The sequence below is a fragment of the Elephas maximus genome, chromosome 3, assembly GCF_024166365.1.
Source record: "Elephas maximus indicus isolate mEleMax1 chromosome 3, mEleMax1 primary haplotype, whole genome shotgun sequence".
NCBI classification, from domain to species: Eukaryota; Metazoa; Chordata; class Mammalia; order Proboscidea; family Elephantidae; genus Elephas; species Elephas maximus.
The window spans coordinates 49,708,816-49,734,450 of NC_064821.1; the positions used below are offsets into that span (position 1 = coordinate 49,708,816).

The 25,635-nt window shown below is 41.6% G+C and overlaps 2 protein-coding genes across 4 annotated transcripts in view; both read left to right on the forward strand.

Annotated features, from left to right (window-relative positions):
* Positions 1 to 12,298, forward strand: part of LOC126072546 (zinc finger protein OZF-like) — a 30,416-nt gene extending 18,118 nt beyond the window's left edge. For 2 of the 3 annotated variants that reach the window (XM_049877873.1, XM_049877874.1), the window contains exons 3-5: positions 2,133 to 2,259; positions 3,346 to 3,493; positions 4,275 to 12,296. In XM_049877873.1, the coding sequence (XP_049733830.1) occupies positions 2,133 to 2,259; positions 3,346 to 3,493; positions 4,275 to 6,060 (2,061 nt within the window). In that variant the 3' untranslated portion in view covers positions 6,061 to 12,296. Of the gene's footprint in view, positions 1 to 2,132; positions 2,260 to 3,345; positions 3,494 to 4,274 lie in introns of those variants that run through there. The other variant, XM_049877875.1, reaches the window with a different exon arrangement.
* RBP7 (retinol binding protein 7) overlaps positions 1 to 25,635 on the forward strand; it is a 251,455-nt gene that overhangs the window by 186,111 nt on the left and 39,709 nt on the right.

Consider the following 25,635-nt stretch of genomic DNA (forward strand, 5'->3'; position numbering starts at 1 on the left):
GTGGAGCAGCTCTCTGTGCTTGTGCTGTACCTGACTGGTACGCTGGCTCCAGGCTCTGAAAACAATCGCTGCTTCCCCGTATTAGTTTGTTCTCCGTCTCTAAATCTGTGTTTGTTGTTCAGGGTTTGTAGATTGTTATGTATTTGATCGATTCACTTGTTTTTCCGTGTCTTTGTTGTAAGAGGGATCCGAGGTAGCGTCTGCCTAGTCTGCCATCTTGGCTCCGCCCCCATACAGTGGTTCTTAATAACAAATGTGCACTACTTTACCACACTCATAAAAATATTATTACTGTATTATTATGTTAAACATGTTCTAGTGTATCTGGACGTGTTTTCTTTAATGGCTTTTTATGCATAGAAAGGTACGCTGTATATCCCAAGGCAAACATTTGACTGACACTAGATACAAAGTGTACCAGCTATTGTATACAAGAGACATGAGATACATGTATTTCCTGGGAGAACCTGTTGTTTGGCTACATCTTGTTGCATATGCTATGTCTTGTTCTCCATTCAGAATTTGTGAACTCTAATATAACCTTATAGGACCACAGATGTATATTTGGTTGGATGTTGCCCAAACATATGTTATATGGCGGCACATGACTATATTTCGTATGATGAATGTTAGGGTTTTTGATGACTTTAAAATATGTAACCTTGCCCACTGCAGTGGAGGAGACTTGGATTTTGGCTATAGCGCAAAGTTTGTTGTGGCATCATCATATCAGGATTGATTAGAGATGACATAGACAGCTCGCTTCACTACTTCCCTGAGAAATGGAGTCTTTTTACTCTAAAGCTGTTCTATTTTAGCACCTGAAGTATAGTTTGGCATCCTTTTCTCTCCTCACTACAGAAGAAGCCAATGGATTGGTGCCATTATATTTCACAGAGGTCACTCCTACAGACCAGGGAATCCCATTGGTCAGGGTTTGGGAGTCATGGTTGTGTGCCTTTCAGAGGCTGCAAATGTGAGAGAATTTTGAGCACTAGTTTGTAACTCTCTGTTTTCTTGGCTTCCCAGGCAATTTAACAGATAAATCATTTGTGCTTCAGTTTACTTACAAAATCGTTTGTGGTGAAAAGTTTATATAACAACATTTGTCAGTTTAGCAAAACTTGCATGTATACCTTGGTCGGGTTGATTATTTTTATCATGTTGTGCAGTCATTACAAAATGGGATTCATAACCTCTTCTCAGTCAGCAAACTTAATGGCATGGTGCTCTTATTTTTGCAGAGATGGTGCTCTTTGTCATCTTACGGCATTGGACTATGCTTGTGTGAGGGTGTATGAGTTTATGTTTATTGAGGGGAGCAGTCACTAATAATTGCTTTACAGTTGCATCAGGTCTCAAAAATTGGGAATGATGGGGAGATCTGGATTCTTATGTTTCCTGTCTCACCTGAGCTTTTTTGTAACTTTTATTCCCTCTGCTTATCTCTGTGAAAGGGACAGAGAATGACAGAACAACGGAGTTTTTGACAAATAGGTGACTGATGTAAAAAGTCATAATTCTTCAAAACAGTGTTCTTTTTTCAGTGAGTGGAGTTGTCATCTCCTGATCTACAATTCAAGAAAATATGACAAGCTCAGGGGGTTACCTTGCCAGTATGTGCAGGCCCTTGCTCCTCCCATGGCTGTTAGGGGCAAAAGGAAAAACTGCCATTCTGCAGTGTTTCTCAGTGGTGAATACTTCATCCTACCTTCACTCTGCCTTATGTTTCATTGAGTGTTTTGGTGGGCCTTATTGAAAGAGATGTAATTGTTTCTTCACAAGAGTGTGAGGATCCGAGTTAGAGCATTTCTCTAATTTCTGCTGTTTTCTGTTACAGACCATAAAGATAGAGAAGTAAGACTGTACTTGGTTGCAAACTGTGGTGAGAGTACCTATTTCACTGTGTTCGTCGCCTGTGAGACAGGATGCAATCAGTGAGGAAGTAAATGTAGTTAGTGAAGAAACAAGGCTGATGCCTATACTCTAGAGCAGGCCTTGGTAGAACACAGAACCTTGTGTCAAATTCCTATGAATTCCCAGTTCCCCAGGACTGTCACCCTCACCCTTTATTGTTGTACACACTGGAGTACATGGGACCTTGCTGATTCAGAATTTATGGGTTATTTTAGGACCTAGTGGTTGTCGAGGATGTGGCCGTGGTCTTTAGCCAGGAAGAGTGGGCTTTGCTGGATCTTGCTCAGAGGAAACTGTACCAAGATGTGATGATGGAAACCTTCAGAAACTTGGCCTCAGTAGGTAAGAATGGCATGTTTTTTTTAAATGTTTGTTTATTCCTTTAGTGAACAAAATATTTTACTCACTGACTTTGCTCCAGTGTTTGGGCTAAGGGATGGGAATAAATTGTTAAATAAAATAGGCATGGCCCCTTGGTCTTTGGAACACACATATTCTGGCTTCCCCATAAATGTAAAGCTCTGTGTATTAAAGTGAGTTTTCATTTCTCTTGTGATTAAAAGCTCTGAAGCTCTTTAAGTGTTCTAAGTGTAAGCATTAGCTTCAGCATTCACTTTAGGGCACTGAGATATTTATGATTTGGGACCTTGTAAAGAGTTTTACTGTGTTTATTACAAGGACTCCTTGCCCTCAAGTCAATTTCTGACTCATAGCAACCCTATATGACAGAGTAGGACTGCCCCTAGGGTGTCCAAGGAGTGGCTTGTGGATTCAAACTGCTAGCCTTTTGGTTAGCATCCAAGCTCTTAACCAGCACACCATCAGGGCTCCCTTATTTCAAATATGGTATGATTATTTCCTGCAAATAAACTCACACGTGTCCATCTTAAGAGACCTTGAAGAACTAAATATTGGCTCAGTGTCAAGGAAATGGTCATTGCTTTGCACTGTCGTCCCTCATGATAAGCGTTTCTCCATGAGCACCATGTCAGCTATACCAGTTTGTTTTCCCAGAGAAGTAAGGGAAAGATCTGAGGACAGTGGATATAGGACTCATCCAGGGCCACTGTGTCAGGAAGCACTGGGAAAGCAAGAATTTTTTGAAGGATCCGCCCTGCATGGGAGAAATGATATTTGAACCAGTTAGCTAAAAAAAAGTGTGTCTGTTTTGGTTTGAGGACACAACTTCACTGAACTTACTTTGCTAACTTTAACAATCCTCTCACGCCTTTCTACTTAACTCTCCTAATCACACCTATTTATGTTACCATCACTCTCAATCCACATGGGGTAAATTGTTTTGTACCCATTGCCAAAGTGCTAAAACGGTGAAATGTGGCTCAGTCTTATCTTGTTCACATCAGGTTTTTTTCTTTTAATAATTTGTTTGTTTCATACTATGAACCTCTACTTGAATTTTTGGGTCAGTTTCTCAAAATCTTGATGAAGAAAACTTATCCAGTGAACACATAATGGCGCGATTCATGAAGAGTAACACGTGGTCCTCAATATTAGGAGAAATCTCCAAATCGTGTGGCAATAAAGATCAGCATAAAAACCAGGGGAGACATTTGAGGTGAGTGTCATTCAAATGAGAAAACAATGCCTCAGGAGAAAGTCATAAGGTGTCAAGACATAAAAATACACACATATATTTAAAAAAAATCTGTTGCCATTGTGTTGATTCTGGCTCATAGCGAGTGTATAGGACAAAGTGGTACTGCCCCAGAGCATTTCCAAAGAGCAGCTGATGAATTTGAACTTTTGTTCTTTTGGTTAGCAGCCAAGCTCTTAACCACTGCACCACCAGGGCTCAATTATATATCTGTGTATATATAACAATATGTATGTGTGTGTGTGTGTGTGTATATACTAACATATATATGTATATATTGGAGCCCTGGTGGTGCAGTGGTTACAAGCTCAGCTGCTAACCAAAGGTCAGCAGTTTGAATCCACCTGCCACTCCTTGGAAACCCTTTGGGACAGTTTTACTCTGTCCTATAGGATCAATATGAGTTGGAATTGACAACAGTGGGTTTGGTTTTGTTTTATATTTTTATGTATATAAACTTAGCTGTAAAATTTTCCATTCAGAGAATGTTCACAATACAACATTTTCATAAATGTAAGTCAGATATCAAGTATTTCCAATGTTTTTCATTTGGACACAATTATCAGAAAGCCTCGCATTTTTTAAAAGCAGTGACAGTAGTGGTAGTATTTCTGCTGGATGATTTAAACTATGAAACATGAGAAGTCAGGACAAAAGCCATACACCTTCACTTCACCATACACATTTCACTGTGAAATGGGAACGAATTTATTTCCAACAGCATGTTGCCTATTTTTAACAGAATTCATACAGTAGAGAACCTCTGTGAAGGTAATGAAGACAAACAGTGTGGGAAATCCTTCAGCAAGATTCCAGATCTTACTGTGGTGAAAAGAAATCTTCCAGAAGTAGATGCTTCTGAATGCTGTGAGTGTGGAAAAGCCTTCATGAATTACTCATCACATAACTGTCATACCAGATCTCATACTGGATGCAGTACCTATCAGTGTAAGGAATGTGGGAAAGCCTGCAGATGTGCTTCTCACGTAACCAGTCCTGTGAGAACTCTGAATGGAAAGAAATACTATAAATGTAAGGTATGTAGGAAGGACTTCATTTGTATCTTAACCCTTAAGAATCCTGTGACGACACTCACTGGCGCGAAACTATATGAATGCGACGAGTGTGGGAAAGACTTCTGTAGTTTCTTAACCTTTTGGACACATATGAGAGGTCATAAGCATGTATGTAAAGAATGTTATAAAACCTGTAGCCATCAGTCATCCCTCATTTCACATAAAAAATTTCATAACAGAGATAAGGAATATCAATGTAAGGAATGTGAGAAAGGCTTTAGTCAGTCATCACACTTCACTACACATATAAGAAAACACAGTGGGCAGAGGCCTTATGAATGTAAGGAATGTGGGAAGGCATTTAAACAGTCCTCATCCCTCACTCAACGTATAAGGACTCACAGAGTGAGGCCTTATAAATGTAAAGAATGTGGGAAAGCCTTTAAGTCTTCCTCATACCTCACTCAACATGTAAGAACTCACAGTGGAGAGAGGCCTTATGAATGTAACCAATGTGGGAAAGCCTTTCGTTATTCCTCAGTCCTCACTAAGCATAAAAGAACTCACAGCGGAGAGAAGCCTTATGAATGTAAGGAATGTGGGAAAGCTTTCAGTTGTTCCTCACACCTCACTTCACATATGAAAACTCACAGTGGAGAGAGGCCTTATGAATGTAAGCAATGTGGGAAAGCCTTTCGTTATTCCTCTGCCCTCACTACACATATAAGAACTCACAGTGGAGAGAGGCCATTTGAATGTAAGGAATGTGGGAAAGCCTTTAGTCAGGCCTCAGGCCTTACTACACATACAAGAACTCACAGTGGAGAGAGGCCTTTTCAATGTAGGGAATGTGGGAAAACCTTTAGTCGTTCCTATGACCTCTCTTTACACGTAAGAACTCACAGTGGAGAGAGGCCTTTTGAATGTAAGGAATGTGGGAAAGCCTTCAGTTGTTCCTCAGCCCTCACTACACATAGAAGAACTCACAGTGGCGAGAAGCCTTATGAATGTAAGGAATGTGGGAAAACCTTCAGTTGTTCTTCAGCCCTCACTACACACAGAAGAACTCACAGTGGAGAGAGGCCTTATGAATGTAAGGAATGTGGGAAGGCCTTCATTTGTTCCTCAGCCCTCACTACACATATAAGAACTCACAGTGGAGAGAGGCCTTATGAATGTAAGGAATGTGGGAAAGGCTTTAATCAGGCCTCACACCTCATTATGCATATAAAAACTCACAATGGAGAGAAACCTTACGAATGTAAGCAATGTGGGAAAGCCTTTAGGTGTTCCTCACAGCTCACTCTGCATATACGAACTCACAGTGGAGAGAGGCCTTATGAATGTAAGCAATGTGGGAAAGCCTTTTGTTATTCCTCAGTCCTCACTAAGCATAAAAGAACTCACAATGGAGAGAAGCCTTATGAATGTAACGCCTGTGGGAAAGCCTTCAGTTGTTCCTCAGCCCTCACTACCCATAGAAGAACTCACAATGGAGAGAGGCCTTGTTAATATAAGGAACGTGGGAAAGCTTTCAGTTGTTCCCTATTCTTAGCTAATCTTATAAGAATTCGGAGTGGAGAGATTTCTTATGAATGTAAAGGATGTGAGTCTTTAGGGAAGCCTCAAATCTCAACTAGTCGTATAAGAGCTCAGAGTGAGTCAGAGACCTTATGATGTAAGGAATGTGGGAATACTTTTAGGTGTTCCTCACAGCTTACTACGCATAGAAGAACTCACAGTGGAGAGACCTTATGAATGTAAGGAATGTGGGAATACTTTTAGGTGTTCCTCACAGCTTACTACGCATAGAAGAACTCAGTGGAGAGACCTTATGAAAATAAGGAAGAGGCCTTATGAATGAATGTAAGGAATATGGTAAAGCCTTTTTGTTTGTCACACCTCACTTGACATGTATGAGCTCAAAATGGAGAGACTACCTTATGTCAAAAGTGGAATGTTTCATCCTTACTGCTATAATTTCAAACAGCAAATTTCTCAAAGTCAGCGATTAAAGAACAAAGTTTCTCAGTGAGTATGAAAGCAGTGTTAACTCAAAGAAGGGGTCATTAGAGGTATTTTGTAGCTTTGGGAGAAGTGACATTTTCATTGTAACTGTGGGGCTGTCCTCATCAGTGTTTGTTACTTGCTCAGCCCAAGCTAAATTTTACCTTTCTTGAAATCTTTGGCTATTACGCATAGGATAGTACCCTGATGTAGTCTGTGGACTTTAGTTAACGGTAATGTATTAATATTGATTTGTCGATTGCAACAAATATACCACATGCCACAAGAATGCAAGATGCTAACTATAGGTGAAACACTTTGGGGGTGGAGGAGCAGGTACGTGTGGACTCAACTTTATGCACAATTTTTCTGAAAAATGTTTCTAAAATAAAGTCTATTTTAAAACAATTAAAAAATGTGGTATCCTATTTTTAAGTTTTTGCAACAAAGACTGCACAGTCTTTCAAAGTTACTTATATCTTGTTTTCCGTAAACTGACTAAACATCATTTGTTATTGTGGGGTTTTTTTTACAATTTAATTTAAAAAAACATTGTGGTAAAAAACGTTTAGCGTAAACTGTTGTTTTAACCACCTTAAGTGTACAAATGCTTCGTTACATTGACAGTGTTGTGCAACCATCACCCCTATTTTAAAAAACTTTAATCACTCCAAACAGAATCTCTGTACCAATTAAGCAATAACTGCCAAACCCCTCCCCCGCAAATCCTGTGGTAACCACTGATGAATCTTAGTGTCTCTGCATTTGCCTGTTCTGGACATTTCATATAAATGAAATCATATTTGTCCTTTGGTGTCCGACTTATTTCACTCATCAAAATGCCTTCAAGGTTCATGCATGTTGTAGCTTGTACCATAATTTCATTTCTCTTTATGGTTGAATAATATTCCAGTATATGTATATATCATGTTTTGTTTATTCATGTTTTGATGGGCACTTGGATTTTCACCTTTGTCTATTCTGAATAATATTTTTATGAACAGTAATGTAAAAAAAAAAAAATTTTTTTTTCTGTTTGAGTCCCTGTTTTCAGTTCTTCTGGATACATACCTAGGAGTTGAATTGCTGGTCATAGGGTAGTTCTATGTGACTTTATTTTTTATTTGTTGTAAAAAATGTATATTTAACTAAACATATGTGCTGAGGGTTACAATTGCCTGAAAAGTAATTATTAATGTTCATGGGAATAGCCCTTTGGGGCCAGAATAACATACTGTAAGGATTTAAATTATGACAGCACCCCACCAGTGCATCATCGGAGCATCCCAGACTATTCACGTGGCAGAAATGGGTGCCCAGAGTAAGAGGAGACGTGGAAGTCCCTGAAGGCCTAGACTGGGACCTGGGACACCTTAGTTTTTCCTGTTGCTCAAAGCAAGTCACTAAAGCAGTTGCTTATCAAGTCAACACTGACTTTTTGGGGAATGTATGTGTGTCAGAGTAGAACTGTACTCCTTAGGGATTTCAAGGCTGTGACCTTTCAGAAGATGATCTCCAGGTCTGTCATTCTGAGGCACCTCTGGGTAGGTTCAAACTGCCAACCTTTTGGTTAGTAGCTTAGTACCGAACAGATTGCACCACCCAGGGACTCCATGTACATATATCTATGTATGTATATACGTATGTGTATATACACACACACACAGACACACTTGCCTTGAGCATTTGTCCCTGTGATAGGCTTGTGATCTCTCTCAGCCTCAGTTTCCTTATCTAGTAATGGGAATAAAAATAATTTTTACTTTTTAAAGTAAATGTGAAGATCCAGTAATCATATATGCAACTAAAAGAGTTTGAATAGGGCCTGGCACATAATCAGTGCTCACTAGGATATTTACTGTTTAGACCTGTGGGTGCAGGGCACTCTCTCTGGCTCACTTGTGTGTGTTGTTCAGCTCTTGCTACAGTGGCTGAGGCAGCTGTCCTTTGTGCTTTGGGTTGGCCAAGCTGGCTCTGCTCCTTGTGTCCCCTCAGCAGGCTAGGTGGGACATGCACTTTCCATTGAAATGGCTGTGGCTTGAGACAGCGGTGAAAACATCCAAGAACCCTTAATGCCTGGGCTTATAAATACATACTGGCAAAAAGACCACAACAAAGGCCCAGCAGGCTACATGGATTCAGAAACTATTCTGTGAGAATGAATAACGAGCTGTACTATATGGGGAAAATACTTGTGCTTGACTACTAACCTAAGGGTTGGCAGTTCAAACCCACTTAGCAGCACCAAGGAAGGTGAGCCATTTCCTTTATACAGTTCATGAGTTCTGTGAGACAGTCAATTAAAAAAAAAAAAAAAAAACAGTCAATTAGGGAACCCAAAAACAAAAGGGAGAGTACTGGAGGGAGATGGAGTAGTTGATGTTAGAGATGATGGAGTGGTACAGCAGCTTGGAAAAATTAGACATTTGGGACTTCTTTAACCTCTGCTTCATAGGAACCAGCTTTATGCTGATCCTTTTAAAAGAAATTAGTTGGTATCACATGGTGGGTTTTGCTGCAGCGGCCCAGACTCACAGGAATATGTGGTTTTAGAAAAAAGGGAATAAAGGGGTGAATGAGAAGCCTTTGGTTTCTGGATGGAATAAAAAATATCCATGGATTGAAGTAGCTGTTATGTTGCAATCAGTTACCCAAGGCAGCAGCTATTCATGGGATTTAGGAGAGGTGGATCTAACTCCTGAGGAATTGGCTAATTGGATGCATATGGAAATACAGAGTAATAAAGAAATGGCTAGATATAAAATTTCTTGGTTTATGTTACCAGTAATAGTTGCAATGGCAGGGAAAAAGAATGTAGGGATGGATTTTAGCACTGAACCAAACCCAGATCAGACCCTGTCAAAGCTACGACTACTAGCCTCCGGGCCGATCCAGAAAGGGAAAATTATGTTGGAACAACAGGAAGTTCCTCTATGACTGTTAGTCAACAAGTAGGTGGTCAGGGAGGGAAACAGGTAAAACCAGGAAACTATAGAAACCAAGGGATGTAGTGTAGAGGAGTTGTTTGTATTTGTAGGTTGATAGCATCAGCTTCCTGAGGAACCGTTACTAAAACAGATTGTGACAGTGAGTAATTTGGGGGCAGTGTCTTTAGTTTTGAATGCTGCAGAATGGAAGAGTATGTTTGAGTTGATGCAGGACACACAACTCACTATGGTAACAGTCATGAATGATGATACAAGATCCATTTACAGAGCAGGTTAACCCAGAGGGGATGGCCAGCCTGGTGGACTGGATAAAATTTGCAGTGAGGTTTGTTTACCCTGAGAAGGGAAACTACCCCTCTCTCCTCTCTAAATACCCAATGGAACACTCCAGAGGAAACAGCTGGTGTGCCACTTACAGAAGCCATGCTGGAATGGCTTTATGGTGATCGTGATATTCATCCAATAAGTATGCTGCTTACACAGGTCATGGTAGATATGGTAATCAAGAAAGTCTTATCTACATTAGCACGTCATGTAAACTTGATGCTGCTAAACAAAGCAAAAATCCAAGATTTGCTGGATCCTTTTTTTTTTAGCACAGCTTCTCCGCATGGGTCTTACAGATGCAAGAAACATAAGGGTGATTCATAGGAGAATGGGAAGAGACAAGAGGAAAGAACTTACACCAGCAGGACAGAGATTTTCAGATGGTTACTGACAAATGGGATGAATATAGCAGACATTGATGGAGTTGAGACAAAGTTTCTAAGGCAGCTCTACAGGCAGCTGGGTATACCAACAGAAATTTCTACTGGTCTCCCAACATTAAAGAGGTCTAAACAAGTCCATCCAATTCACCCTAGCCAGCGGGTATTTAATGATGGGAATTCCCACCTGAGACCATTTGAAGCACAGGCTCAGGTAGGTGATCAAGATAAGCATTGATGATGGGGCCGGGGTCTGCTGCTCCACCTCCAAGCAGGGGACCAAAGGCCATAGGCACATGTTTGGATGAAATGCTCCAGGGGTGGGGAAGAGGCCTTCTTGAGCCTCCTGGACAGAGAAGCCCAATGTACTGTAATCCCAAAACCTGTCAATAAAATCTTGAAGCGGCTTAAGCTTAGACGGGGGATCTGGGGGTATAAGCTCTGATGGGACTAAGGTGAATATTTGGATGAGAATTGGAAGATTTAAACAGATCTTGCATGAAGTAGTTGTATCTCCCTTATCTAAATGTTTTATTGGTATGGATTTTATGTCTAATTGGGGAACAGTTCTACCTGATACTGTAAATTGAAGGTGTGTAAGTCTGCCTTTAGGCCAGTACTGATTGGATATGCTAAACAGGAACCTTTAGAATTGTCAGAACCCACTCAGGCTGTCAGTGTGAAACACTGTAGGACACCTGATGGACAAAAGGAGATTACTGCCTTGATTAAAGACATGCCAAAGGCTGGAGTATTGTTGCCAGCAGATTCTCTATGTAACAGCCCTATATGGCCCGTGAAAAGGCAGATGGCTTATGGAGGCTGACAGTAGACTATCAAGGCCTAAAGAAGTGCAATCCGTGGCTTCAGCTCTTCCAGACATGTTATCTATGGTGGAGAAAATATAGCAGGCTAAAGGAGACTAGTATTCAGTGACAGATGTTGAAAATGCCTTTATCTCCATATCAATCTCGGAGAAGAGCCAGTAACAGTCTGCTTTCACATGGGAAGGATCTCAACTTACTTTCACTACATTGCCACAGGTTTTCCAGAATTCATCGGCTTGCTGTCATAGTTTGGTTAGAAGAGACTTGGACCTGGTGTGGATCTCAGGTACAATGGTACATTACATTGACGATATTATTTTAATATCAGTCACTGAAGAACACGCTAGGGCTTTTTTCAGTACATTGGTGGCCCACATGACCAACAGAGGCTGGTTCATAAATCCAGCAACAATACAAGGCCCTGCCAAATGGTGAAATTCTTGGGAATAACTTGGGCAGGAGCCACCCATGACATTCCTCAGACAGTGAAGAATAATCCCCAAGACTAAGAAGGTTTGGTATTTGGATTTTGGAGAATATATATTCCACATCTGGGAGTATCACTGGCCCCCATCCATAAAACCATGTCTTAGTCATCTAGTGCTGCTATAACAGAAATATCACAAATGGGTGGCTTTAACAAAGAGAATTTTTTTTTCTCACATTAAAGTAGGCTAAAAGTCCAAATTCAGGGCGTAGGCTCTAGGGGAAGAATTTCTCTGTCGGCTCTGGAGGAAGGTCTTTGTCCTCAATCTTCCACTAGTCGAGGAGCTTCTCAGGCACAGGGACCCAGGTCCAAAGGACACGCTCTGCTCCCGGTGCTGCTTATTTGGTGGTATGAGGTCCCCCATCTCTCTGCTGGCTGGCTTCTTTTATATCTCAAAGGATTGCCTCAAGACACAATCCAGTCTTGTAGACTGAGTCCTGCCTCACAAACGGCTGCTCATCCTCCTCATTAACATCATAGAGGCAGGGTTTACAACATATAGGAAAATCACACAAAACCAGAAGTCATGGCCCAGCCCAAATGATACACATGTTTTTTGGGGGGCATAATTCAATCCATGACAAACCACTTGGAAGAAAACAGCATTCAGATGAGGGCTAGAGAAACAGCAGGCTATGGCTGAATTACAAAAGGCGGTTTCACTGCCTTTAGGTCCTTATGATCTACATTCAGACACGGTTTTGGAAGTGTCTGCCCCACATGCTTATGCAGACTAGAGCTTATGGAAAAAACCTGAGAATGCTCCCTACAGCAACCACAGGGATTCTGGACTAGAAAGTTTCCAGATGCTGCAGCACGATACATGCCATTTGAAAAACAATTACTCACCTGCTATTTAGCATTGACTGAGACTGCCTCAGTGACAGAAGGACATAAAATTATGAGACCTGAAATACCTGTAATATCTTGGTTCGTGTCAGAGAAACACTAATAAGGCAGTGCCCAGAATAGTTCAATAATAAAATGGAAATTGTGCATACAATAACAAGCTACTGGGGGGATGCAGAGAGGCACCCACTGAGTCCATGAGCAGATAGCCTATTTTCCCATAGGTTCTACCCTGGAACCACATGAGAAACTGCAAGAGCACATTGCTACATGGACAGTGTCCTATGAACAACTTTTTGTTGACCAGCAAAAGGTTGCTTGGTTCACAGATGACAGTTCCAGGACAACAGGTAACACATGATGTGGAAAGCTGCTGCATTAAGGCCATCAGATGGAAAGAATCTGGTTGAAGAAGGTAAGAACAAGTCAGCTCAATGGGCTGAATTGCATGCTGTCTTCCTAATCGTGATGGAAGAATTGTGCAATGGTGAGAGCCCACATATTTGGATTTTTACTGATTTATGGGCAGTGGCCATTGACCTGACTATATGATCAGGCAAATGGGCAATGGAAAATTGGACTATGAAGGGGACATCCGTGTGGAGCATGAATCTGTTACATGCACCCTGGGAACTCAGTGGGTGCATCAGAGTAGGGCATGCCCATGCTCATCAGAAAAAAAAAAAAAATCCCCTTCCTGTATTGAAAGGTGATTGAAATCAGCAAGTGGACCTGTGGTACACTCACTTGAGGTGGCAAATTGGGCCCATGAAATGAGCAGGCATGGGGGTGCGGCAGAGTCTTAGTTATCTAGTGCTGCTATAACAGAAATACCACAACTGGATCACTTTAACAAAGAGATATTTATTTTCTCACAGTCTGGTAGGCCAGAAATCCAAATTCAGGGTATCAGCTCCAGGGGAAGGGTTTCTCTCTCTGTCGGCTCTGGAGGAAGGTATTTCTAGGAGCTTCTCTGTACAGGAACCCTGGGTCTAAAGGATGCGCTCTGCTCCTGGTGCTTCTTTCTTGGTGGTATGAGGTTCTCAACTCTCTGCTTGCTTCCCTTTCTTTTTATCTCTTATAAAAGGTGGTGCAGGCTACATCCCAGGGAAACTCCCTTTATATTGGATCAGTGATGTGACCTTAGGGTGTTACAGTCCCACCCCAACTCTCTTTAACATGAAATTACAACCACAAAATAGATGACAGTCATACAATACTGGGGATCATGGCCCACCCAAATTGATATGCACATTGCGGGGGGGAGGGGGATATAATCGCAATCCATGACATGTGCAGCAATGCAGAGATGGGATGAATCTAGACAAATTTCCCTTGTACCCTCTGAGGCACGAAATGCTAATAAGGACTGCTCTGTCTTCCAACAAAAAAGACAGAGGTTTCAGGTGGCTATAGGGCAGATTCCCCGGGGAGGAAAGCACTGCACATAGCTGGCAACTTGATTATATTGGACCAATGGTGCTGGTGGCACCAGGTGGGTACAAATGGGTCCTCACAGGAATAGACACTCTGGACTGGGCTCTGCATATCCTGTGAGAGATGCAAATGCCAAAAACATCATTAAGGGATTAGAACGCAAGATACTGGGCCACCAACTTATATTTCATCATACCAAGGAGCACATTTTACAGCCCACAGGGTGCAGCAGTGGGCCAGGAAACATCATATTAAGTGAACATACCATGTTAGATTCAACCCTCGGAGTAATGGTTTGGTAGAGAATTGAAATGGGCAGTTGAAACTTTTGTTATATAGAACGGAGAGATATAAGCATGAAGGGCTGGCTCACACACCTTCATGAGCGTGTTCTCACACTCAAAGTGAGGGAGAAAAGAGGATCACCACTGGACAGATTGCTTCTCTGGGGGATTCTGGGGAAGAAGGGCATGGGACGATGCTGGTGCCACTGTATAGCTCTTCCCCACATCACCTAAAATTGCTTTCCTCCTGCCAGATGCTGCAGTTCCATGACCAGGGATGCAGGTGTAGATGCCGGAAGCAGGGTTGATTTGTCCTCAAGCAGGAGACTGTAACTATACTCCTGAACATGTATCTAGAATTCCCAAGGGCCTGATGGGATTGATTGTACCTTCCCCCCATCTGGCAAAATTGGGGTTGACAGCGAATACTGTCATATTGCCTAGTGGCCCAGATAGCCCAGTAGTGTACGTATGTAACCCTACCCACCATGAATGGGAGTGAACTGAGGGGGATGCACTTGATAGACTGGTCGTGCTACCAGCAATCTGGACTAGCACAGCAGCTGAACCTGATGCTTCTTCCCAAAGTGGAAAAGTTTGTTTAAAAATAGATAACAAATGGAAGGAAGGAGAAATAATAGCTGAAGTTAAAGGAATGGATAAATGGGTTATGCAGCAGGGGAAACATATCATCATTTTGCTGATACCTCGAGAGCAGAGCACGGAAATAATCTTTTGTCAGTTGAATTATGTTGGAGTCCAGAAAGAGTGAAGATGAGATGAACTCTTGTAGAGCCTGACCAAATCAGATGGATGCTTGCAGCAGACCTGAATGGCTGGTATCTGAGTAACTTCACCCTTTTGTCCTACTAAAGGACTGATTGTTAATGACTCTTTGGGACCAGTAAAATGATTGGGAGGAGAAAGTTAATCCTCAAGTATGAAAGGGTCAATGGCTAGAAGAGCCAGAGGGTGGCCTACAGTGTAATGAATTACTTAATATGACCCTTCTAACCATGGTCTTTATGACTCACACACAGTGATCAAGTGGGACTATGCAAATAATGTATATGGAAGCTGTGATGTTTGGGGTTATGTGTCAACTTGGCTAGGCCATGATTCCCAGTATTGTGTGGTTGTCCTCCATTTTATGTGTTGTGGATCCTGACCTCTATGTGTTGATGAGGTAGGATTGGTATAACGTGTGTCTTGAGGTCATGAATAGAGCCCCACCCTTTTTGGAGTGTGGCCTACATCTGAGATATATGAGTGTGTCCTGGTGAGGCCCTCTCTCTCTCTGCATTTGGATCCCATGTCCTCTTTGTGATCAGTTCACCTCCCCAGAGGCCAGCTGTCTGACCTGCTGATTCTGGGATGCACCAGTCACCACAGCCCCTTGGGCTGGCCACTTATCCTTTGGCCTGATTCACCAGCTTCCACAGGCTTGTGAGCCAGCAGCCTGTGGCCTGAACTGCTGGTTTGGGTTTGTTAGCCCCTACAGCCATACGGGTCGGGAGAAGCCTACCCCTGATCCATGGATTTGGGACTTGCCATCCTCCACAACAGTATGATCCATTTCCTTTATACAATATATGAGTTCTGTGAGATGTTACAGAGATTAGGGAACCCAAAGACGGAAAGGAGAGTACTTAGGGGAGATGGAGTAGTTGATGTTAGAGATGATGGGTTGTACAGCAGTTTGGAAAAGTTGGACATTTGGGATATCTTTAACCCCTGCTTCATAGGAACCAGCTTTTTGCTGATCATTATATTAAAAAAAATCATTTAGTCAGAGTTGACGGCAATGGGTTCGATTATGTTGGTTTATTATATCTCTATGCTTTATTGGGACTAGTTATTTATATGATGTTCCTTTTGTGGTCCCTGCCAGCTCTATTTGATACAAAGCTTCTGTTGAAAAATCCAGGGTTTCACTTTCTCTTTACATGCTATTAAGAGCCATTGAACAAACTATATGAGATTGCCATGGGTGTGTAAATACTCAAGAGACTTAAAACAAGAAGCCCTTATTTCTGGGTCAGCAGAGTGGGTTTCTGGCCGTGGCTGGGCCCCTGCGTGCAACTGCATCAGCTGTGGGTCCAGGAGGCACCTGCTTCTGCAGGCTGGATTCTCTCACCAGGTTGGGGCTCTGATGGATGCTGGCTGGTCTAGGATGGCCATGGATGGGACAGCTGGCTCTGGTCCATCTGATGAGTTCTCCTCCAGCAGGCAGCCCAGGCCGTTCACATGGTGGAAGTAGGTCCCCAGAGTTAGAGAAAGCATGCATCGTTTCTTGAGGCCTAGTTGGGAATCTGCACACACTAGTTGATTCTATTGCTGCAAGCAAGACATTAAAAAAAAAAAGCAGTTGTGCATCAAGTCAAATCCGACTTATGACTATCCCGTGTGTGTCAGAGCAGAACTGTGCTCTATAGGGTTTTCAATGACTGATTTTTTACAAGTTGATTGGCAGGCCTTTCTTTTGAGGTGCCTCTGGGTAGATGTCTTAGTTATCTAGTGCTGCTATAACAAATGAATACCATAATTGGACAGCTTTAACTAACAGAAATTGTTTCTCTCACACTAAGGAGGCTTAGAAGTCTGAATTCAGGGTGCCAGCTCTACAGGAAGGCTTTCTCTGTCAGCTCTGGGGGAAGGTCCTTGTCTCCTTTCAATATCTGTGGGCCCTGCATTACTTGGAGATGTCCATGTGTCTTGGCATCAATCTTCTCCTAGATCTAGGAGTTTACCAGCGCAGGGACCCTGGGTCTAAAGATCGCACTCTGCTCTTGGCTCTTCTTTTTTTGTATATAATGAGGCCCCTCTCCTCCCTGCTCGCTTCTCTCTCCTTTTATCTCTTACAAGATAAAAGATGTGAATCAAGCAAGGATGTGACTTAAGTAAGAATGATGACTCAAGATGCACCCTACCCTAACTGGCCTCATTATCACATCACAATTTATAGCATGCAAAAAGAAGGATAATTACCTCAAGTCACAAGATGGAGGTCAACCACAAAAAACTGGGAATCATAACCTAGCCAAGTTGACACATATTTTGGGGGAAAACAATTCAGTCCATAACATTCCATCTTTTGCCCCCCCATTCATGTCCTTGCCGTATGTAAAACATTGACCCATTACATCGTCCAAAAAGTCATAAATTGACTTCAAGTCCAAAATCTCATCCTCTGAATTATCTAAATCAAATATGGGTGGGACTTAAGGTGTACTCTATCCTGGGGCAAAATTCCTCTTCATCTGTGAACCTGTAATATCTAGACTACAAGTTATCAGTTTCCAAAGTACAATGCTAGACCAGGCACAAGATAGACATTTCTATTACAAATGGGAGAAATTGGAGGGAAAGAAGGGATAAAGGGAATCAAGCAAGTCCAAAACGCAGCAGAACAAATTACATTAGCTCTCAAGGCTTTAAGATAATCTTCTGTTCTCTGAGACCATCTAAGCGATGGCCCTGCACTCCATATTCTGCGTGTTGGCCACACTCTCTGCATTATAAGTAGAAGTCCCTTGGCCCTCGGCTTCAGCTCCGCCTTCCAGGCGCACTGGGATAGCAATTCTGCTTTTTCTGCTCTGGGCTACCCAACACTCCCCATTCATTGGAGTGGCGATCCCACCCCTTTTGCCTCAGCTGACCCAGCTTTTCTGTCCCCTGAGCATGGCAGACTCACTCCTTCAGCTCTGGACAGAAGCCCCATTTCCCAGCACTTGTGAACAGCAGCCCTACACTCTGGAACCGAGATGGAAAAGATCTATCTTCTCGAAAACTCAGAAGGCAGTTTCCCCACCCTTTGAAACCCAACAGGCTATGGTTCCACCCTTTGAAATGGAGGCAGCCCTGTTTTCCGTGCACCTTCCAACAGCTCTGCCAATCTCCTAGCTTCCCCAGGTATGGTCCTCCTCCTTTCTTAGAGGACAACAGACAAAGCTCCCCTGGCCTGTTTCCTGCCTGTAGAATTCCAAGAAGCAGACTGTGTTCCTTCCCTTCATTCCTTCTCTGTCCACCTCAGTCCAAGCTGATGGTCTCTCTGCTGTGGTAGTTGACCAGATCCATCAGTCACAAGCTTAATCTCTTTTAACAAAAGTTTGTGGAGCCACGTCCTATGCTAGGACATATGTCCTTAGCTTGTACAATGAAATTTTCCAAATCTTTAAGTTTTCTTTTCGTTTTGCACAGTTTATTTTTGAGTCCATCTCTTTCCTCTCACATTTTACTATAAGTAGCAAGGAGAAACCACATGGCCCCTTTAAGATCTTGCTTAGAAATCTCATCAGTAAGAAATCCAAGCTCATCTTTTATAGGTTCTACCTTCCACCAAACATTTGACATAATTCAGACAAGGTCTTTGCTACTGCATGGAAAGCATTGCTCTTCCTTCATGGTCCACACATTCATCACTTTCTTTTAAAGCCTTATCAGAAGCACATTTAACATCCACTTTTCTAGCAACATACTGTTGCTGGTGTCATATGTGTTCTCTGAAAAGATGGACATCTTTTCTATAGCTCGCCTCACCTCCTTATAATCCCTCATCAGAATTGCCTTTGATGTTCATGATTCTATCAACAGCCTCTTCAAGGCAATCTAGAACTCTTAAACTCTTCCAACATCTTAAAACTCTTCCAGTCTCTACCCATTATCCAGTTGCAAAACCACTTCCCCATTTTAGGGATATGTTAGAGCAGTACTCCACTGATCCGGTACCAAGTTCTCAGTTATCTAGTGCTCTTATAACAGAAATACTGCAAGTGGGTGGCTTTAACAAACAGAAATTTATTTTCTCACAGTTTAAGAGGCTAGATGTCCAAATTCAGGTTGCTGGGTCTAGGGAAAGACTTTCTCTGTTGGCTCTGGAGGAAAGTCCTTGCCTGATCAGCAACTGCTTCCTGGTTCCTTGGAGATCTCCATATGTCTTAGCATCTGTCTTACCCCATCACTGCCCCCAGTTTGTATTTAATTTCTTTTATATTTCAAAAAATATTTACTCAAGATACACCGTACACTAATTTGCCTCATTAACATAATTAAGATAACCCATTCTCAAATGGGATTGTAACTACAGACAGAGGATAGGGTTTACAACATATTTTGGGGGGGGGAACAATTCAATCCTTAACAGGTCTTAAGCCATTTTTAGTCTTCCCTATATTGAGCTCTTATACTTTTTTTTTTTTTTTAACATTTATCATACAACATAGGAACACTAAGAAGCACCCCAGTGGACCTTCTGCATTCCATACATACGCTTCCTGTAGCAATCTCATATCCCCTTGACAGCCAGGATCATTACTCCCACTAGAACACTAATCACTTTTACTGGCTTTTGGTTTGCTGACATGAGGACCCAAAGTGTCTCGGAGGCAGTTTCAGCTTCTTTAAGTTATTGGAGCCACAAATCAATGAGGGCCTATAAACTCTCTTTCCAGGAAAAAAGAACACCCAGGTTAACTGTTCAAAGCTCTTCCCTTTTGGAGAATTTCCCTTAATCAGTGTCCTTCAGAAACATTCTTAAATAGACTGTAGTGCTACAGTTGTCCACTTTTGAGTTGTGGCAGCATATCATGCAGAACCATGTATAAACTGGCACAAATAGCCTCTTTGTCAGTCACAGGGAACTCCCCATGAGGAGAAGGTGCAGATTGAGAGATGAGAGGCAATGCAGTAGAAGTAGGGATCGTGGGAATCTTGCTCGTGTAACTTACTCATGCCTTGAGAATGTACTTGAGCCCAGTTTCATACAGACCACTCTCACTTGATGGAGTGCTGCTGTGCACACCCAACATTATGGGTTGGTGGGTGAGATAACACCCAATTCACGATGGGTAGATTAGGTCATGTATAGCTGGGAGGATCACGATCAAGCAGTCAGTCTCTATTAGGGTCCCGGAGCAAGCCAGACGCTGTTACTCAAATGGAGAAGAGTTATCTGCAGTGGATGGCATGGCTTAGCTCCTTGATCCTAAAGGTCTGTTGTGTGAGTTACCTACCAACAGCTCCATCAAGCAATCATATCTGTCACAGACATGTTAAGCACCATCACATCTGGTGGGTTGTATGGCACAAGTTGCAGAGCAGCTCATCTGCAGCTGAGATCTGCGTCAGAGCCTTCTCTTGTTCTGGGCTCCGCTAAAAACTGGTAGTCGTTAGGATTACTGAGGAAATTGGTCAGCATAGCATTCCCAGATGAGGTACATGTTGTCTCCAAAATCCAAAGAGACCCACTAGGTTTGGTGCCTCTTTATTGGTAGGAGGTGGTAGGTGGGAACAGATGCAACAACTTGGCCTTCACATTGGAAAAGACATATCGCCATGAACTAGACCCTGGACTCCTAGAAATTTAACTAAGGTAGCAGACCTGTGGATTTCTAGAGGGTTATTTCCCACCCACTGGTAAACATGTGTGACTTGAACCCACTGGTACCAAAGTGACTAGAACCGTTGCTACTTCCTGATTACCCTGTCCAAGTCAGCATAATACCATCAACATCACAGTGGACCAGCATGTTGTGAAAAGGAGAAATGATCAGTCTCTGCAGAGGAAAACAGTGACAGAGGCCTGGAGAGTTTATATTTCCCTGAGAAAGGACAGGAAAGCTGTTTTGGTCCTGCCAGCTGAAAGCAAATACCTTCTTTTGCTCTTTACTAACACAGATAGATAATAAAGCATTTACCAGATTAATAGCTGCACACCAGGTGCCAAGGATTGTGCTGATTTGCTCCAGCAATGAAAAGACAGCTGGGACAGCAGATAAATTGTAGTGACCACCTGGTTAAGTAACTAAAACCCACTTTCCTTCACCAATATCTGTCTTTTGCATATGTAACTGAGCAATTCATATTTTAAAGAAGAAATTGGGGCTAAGATCTTATATTTAGTAAGTGCCTGAGCAGGAGTCACACCAGCTCATCATCACTGCACCTTCATACTTTCATGGCTCTGTAAGCCCATCATGTCTCCAGCCACAAGTCTAGATCAGCAGATTCATTGATAGAAATTAGTTTCAGTAGTAAAGCATTTTTTAAAAATTCACCCTCCCCTAAATATTATCTCTGTTGTAAGGCTGTTGTTGTTAGGTGCTGTCTCGACTCACAGAGACCCTTAAGTACAACAGAAAGAATTACTGCCAGGTCTTGTGCCATCCTCACAATTCTTGCCATGTTTGAGCCCACTGTTGTAGCTTCTGTGTCAAACGATCTTCTTGAGGGTATTCATCTTTTTCACTGACCCTCTACCTTGTCACGCATGATGTCCTTCTCAAGGGGCTGGTCTCTCCTGATAACATGTCCAAAGTGCTTGAGACAATGTCTTGACATCCTCGCTTCCAAGGAGCACTCTGGCTGTATTTCTTCCAAGACAGTCTTGTTTGTTCTTCTGGCAGTCCATAGTATATTCAATATTCGTCACCAACACCATAATTCAAAGGCATCAATTCTTCAGTTTTTTTTAATTCATAGTCCAGCTTTCGCAGGCATATGACGCAATTGAAAATATCAAGTCTTGGCCAGACACATGTTAGTCCTCCAAGTGACATCTTTGCTTTTCAACACCTTAAAGAGAATTTTTGCTGCAGATTTGCCCAAGGCAATACATTGTTTAACTTCTTGACTGCTGCTTCCATAGGTGTTGATTGTGGATCCCAAGTAAAATGAAATCCTTGACAACTTCAGTATTTTCTCTGTTTATCATGATGTTGCTTATTGATCTAGTTGTGAGGATTTTTGTTTTATGTTGAGGTGTAATCCATACTGAAGGGTGCGGTCTTTGATCTTCATCAGTGTTTCAAGTCCTCTACACTTTCAGGTTGTGTCATCTTTATATCACAGGTTGTTAATGAGTCTTCCACCAATCTTGATGAGGTGTTCTACTTCATATAGTCCAGCTTCTCGGATTATTGCTTAGCATACAAATTGAACAAGTATGGTGAAAGGACAGAACCCTGGCACACAACTTTCCTGATTTTAAACCATGCGTTATCCCCTTGTTCTTTTCAAACAACTGTCTCTTGGACTATACAGGATTCTCATGAACATAATTAAGTGTTCTGTAATTTCTGTTCTTCACAATGTTATCCATAATTTATTATAATCCACTCAGTCGAATGCCTTTGCATAGTCAATAAAACACAGGTAAACATCTTTCTGGCATTCTCTGATTTCAGCCAGGATCCATCTGATATCCTCCACATCCTCTTAAGTATCAGCTTGAATTTCTGGCAGTTCCCTGTCATTGTACTGCTACAACTGTTTTTGATTGTAAGATAGGTGCCACAATCAATACATAATCCTTCTGCTGCAGTATTTAAAAGATTTCTGGTGGAGATCAAATAGCTACTCTCTGGATGACAGTCTGGTAACGGATCAAAACCCTAACAGTGTTCCAGAGATGGGGTGGTAGAGGGTCCTTCTTGTGCCTGAGTCAATTGAAAATACAATGCCTTGGGTCAGGTGTACTTTATTCCTCAGAGTGACACCTTTGCTTTTTAACTCTTTAAAGAGGTCTTTGGCAGCAGATTTGTCCAATGCAAATTCTAGATATTACATATTCATCAACTTAAACTAGCAGCACTTAGTATTTTAAGTCGTTAGGACAATATGACAACCTACGTAGATTTCATGAGCACAGAACCAGGGCTTCTGAATTTAAAAAAAAGGTAATGATGGGATTTGTAGGGGCAAGTTATTTAAATGAAGAGAAAATACTCAAATTCTGCCTTTATTGGAGGTAATGTTTTTCAAATCGTAATATTGACTCAAACAACAAATGAGCTTTGGAGTTTTAGAATTAATTAGAACTTAAGGTTAACTCTCCTCCTTTTTCCTAAATCCATGCAAGGATAGTTTTCCAGACTAGAATGTGGGAGATCAGATTAATTTAAAACAATTTCCTGAAAATCCTCTGTTGAGGCTTTAGATGTAGTTTGTTAAAATTCTAAGCACTAAGGTAAAACTTACAGCACTAGAATAGCTATTTAATATGACAAATATTAGAGAACAAGTTCATGAGAGCCCAAGTACGACCTTGAGTATATCCCACCTGAACTTAGAGACCATCTCAGAATAGATTTCACACGTTGAACACTAATGACCAAAGACCAGACGAGGTGTGGAATAACATCAAGGACATCATACATGAAGAAAGCAAGAGTTCATTAAAAAGACAGTAGAGAAGGAAAATACCTAAATGGATGTCAGAAGAGACTCTGAAAGCTGCTCTTGAACCTGGACTAGCTAAAGCAAAAGGAAAAAAAGGATGAAGGAGCTGAACAGAACATTTCAAAGGGCAGCTTGAGAAAACAAAGTATTATGATGACATATGCAAAGACCTGGAGATAGAAAAACGAAAAGGAAGAGGACACTCAGCATTTCTCAAGCTGAAAGAACTGAAGAAAAAATTCAAGCCTCGAGTTGCAATACTAATGGATTCTATGGAGAAAATATTAAATGGTGCAGGAAGCATTAAAAGAAGATGGGAGGAGTACACAGAGTCACTATACCAAAAAAATTGGTTGATGTTCAACCATTTCAAGAGGTAACATATGAGCAGGAACCGATGGTACTGAAGGAAGAAATCCAAGCTTCACTAAAGGCATTGGTGAAAAACAAGCTCTGGGAAATGACAAAATACCAATTGAGTTGTTTCAACAAACAGATGCAGTACTGGAAGTGCTCAGTCATCTAAGCCAAGAAATTTGGAAGACAGCTACCTGGCCAACTGACTGGAAGAGATCCATGTTTATGCCTATTCCCAAGAAAGGTGATCTAACCGAATGCAGAAATTATCTAACAATATGATTAATATCACACACAAGTGAAATTTTCAAAAGCATCTGCAGCAGTACATCGACAGGGAACTGCCAGAAATTCAAGCAGGATTTAGAAGATGAAGTGGAACCAGGGATATCATTGCTGATGTCAGATGGATCCTGGCTGAAAGCAGAGAATACCAGAAGGATGTTTACCTGTGTTTTACTGACTATGCAAAGGCATTCGACTGTGTGGATAACAAGTATGGATAATATTGCAGAAAAGAGGAATTCTGAAACACTTGATTGCGCTCATGCTGAATCTGTACATTGATCAAGAGGCAGTCTTTCAAACAGAGGAAGGGGATACTGCATGGTTTAAAGTCAGGAAGGGTGTGCATCAGGGTTGTATCCTTTCACCATGCTTACTCAATCTGTATGCTGAGCAAATAATCCGAGAAGCTGGACTATATGAAGAAGAACAGGGCATCAGGATTAGAGGAAGACTCTTTAACCACCCACGTTATGCAGATGACACAGCTTTGCTTGCTGAAATTGAAGAGGACAGGACATGAAGCATTTACTGATGAAGATCAAAGACCACAGCCTTCACAATGGATTATACCTCGACATAAAGACAACAAAAATCCTCACAACTGGACCAGTAAGCAACATCATGATAAATGGAGAAAAAATTGAGGTTGTCAAGGATTTCATTTAACTTGAAGCCACCATCAACAGCTATGGAAGCAGCAGTCAAGAAATCAAAATATGCATTGCACTGAGCAAATTGTCTGCAAAAGCCCTCTTTAAAGTGTTGAAAAGCAAAGATGTCACCTTGAGGACTAAGGTGCTCCTGACCCAAGCCATGGTGTTTTCAATCCCCCCATGTGCATGTGAAAGCTGGACGGTGAATAAGGAAGATCAAAGAAGAATTGATCCCTTTGAATTATGGTGTTGGCAAAGAATATTGAATATACCATGGACTGCCAAAAGAACAAACAAATGTGTCTTGGAAGAAATACAACCAGAATGCTCCTTAGAAAAAAGGATGATGAGACTATGCCTCACATACTTTGAACAGGAGGGATCAGTCCCTAGAGAAGGACATCATGATTGGAAAAGTAAAGGATCAGTGAAAAAGAGGAAGACCCTAAACGAGATGGATTGACACTAAAATGAGTGAAGAAAGGTGGTAAGACTGCACCCTGTCAAAGGCAGAAAACTTGTAAGACTTGGAAAAACAAGGCAGTCCTGTCGAGTTCCTGCCCTCACAGGTTTCAGTGTATTTGTGTGGACTTCTTTGAAATCCTGCCCTAAATTGTGTATGCTCATATGTTTGTATTATGCTCATCAGCTGGAATATCTTTATTCCTTCTCTAATGTCTTATTTCCTAGTTAACAAAAATCTAATTGTATGGAGAGCATAGTTTGACCTGGATCAAAAACCTTGTGAGCACGACAGACATTTGGACCATTTAGGTTGTAGTAAGTGTGGACCTGGCAGAAATTGACAAAAATTGAAAATAGACTTGGTCTTTAAAAGAGCAACCTTCTAGCCATCAATCTGTAAAGTGAAAAAGTCACGATATGTAGCATAAATTGTAATTTACTAACCCCAGCTTACCTCAGAGATTTCAAAAACATTTCTGATGTAATCATTGTTTAGTCTAAAAATTTTTTTTTTTTTCAATTTACAGAGTAGGGTTTAAAATAGGGTTAGCTGTATTTTAAATTTGACTTGGTCAAAAAGAAAACAACAACAAAAAAATTA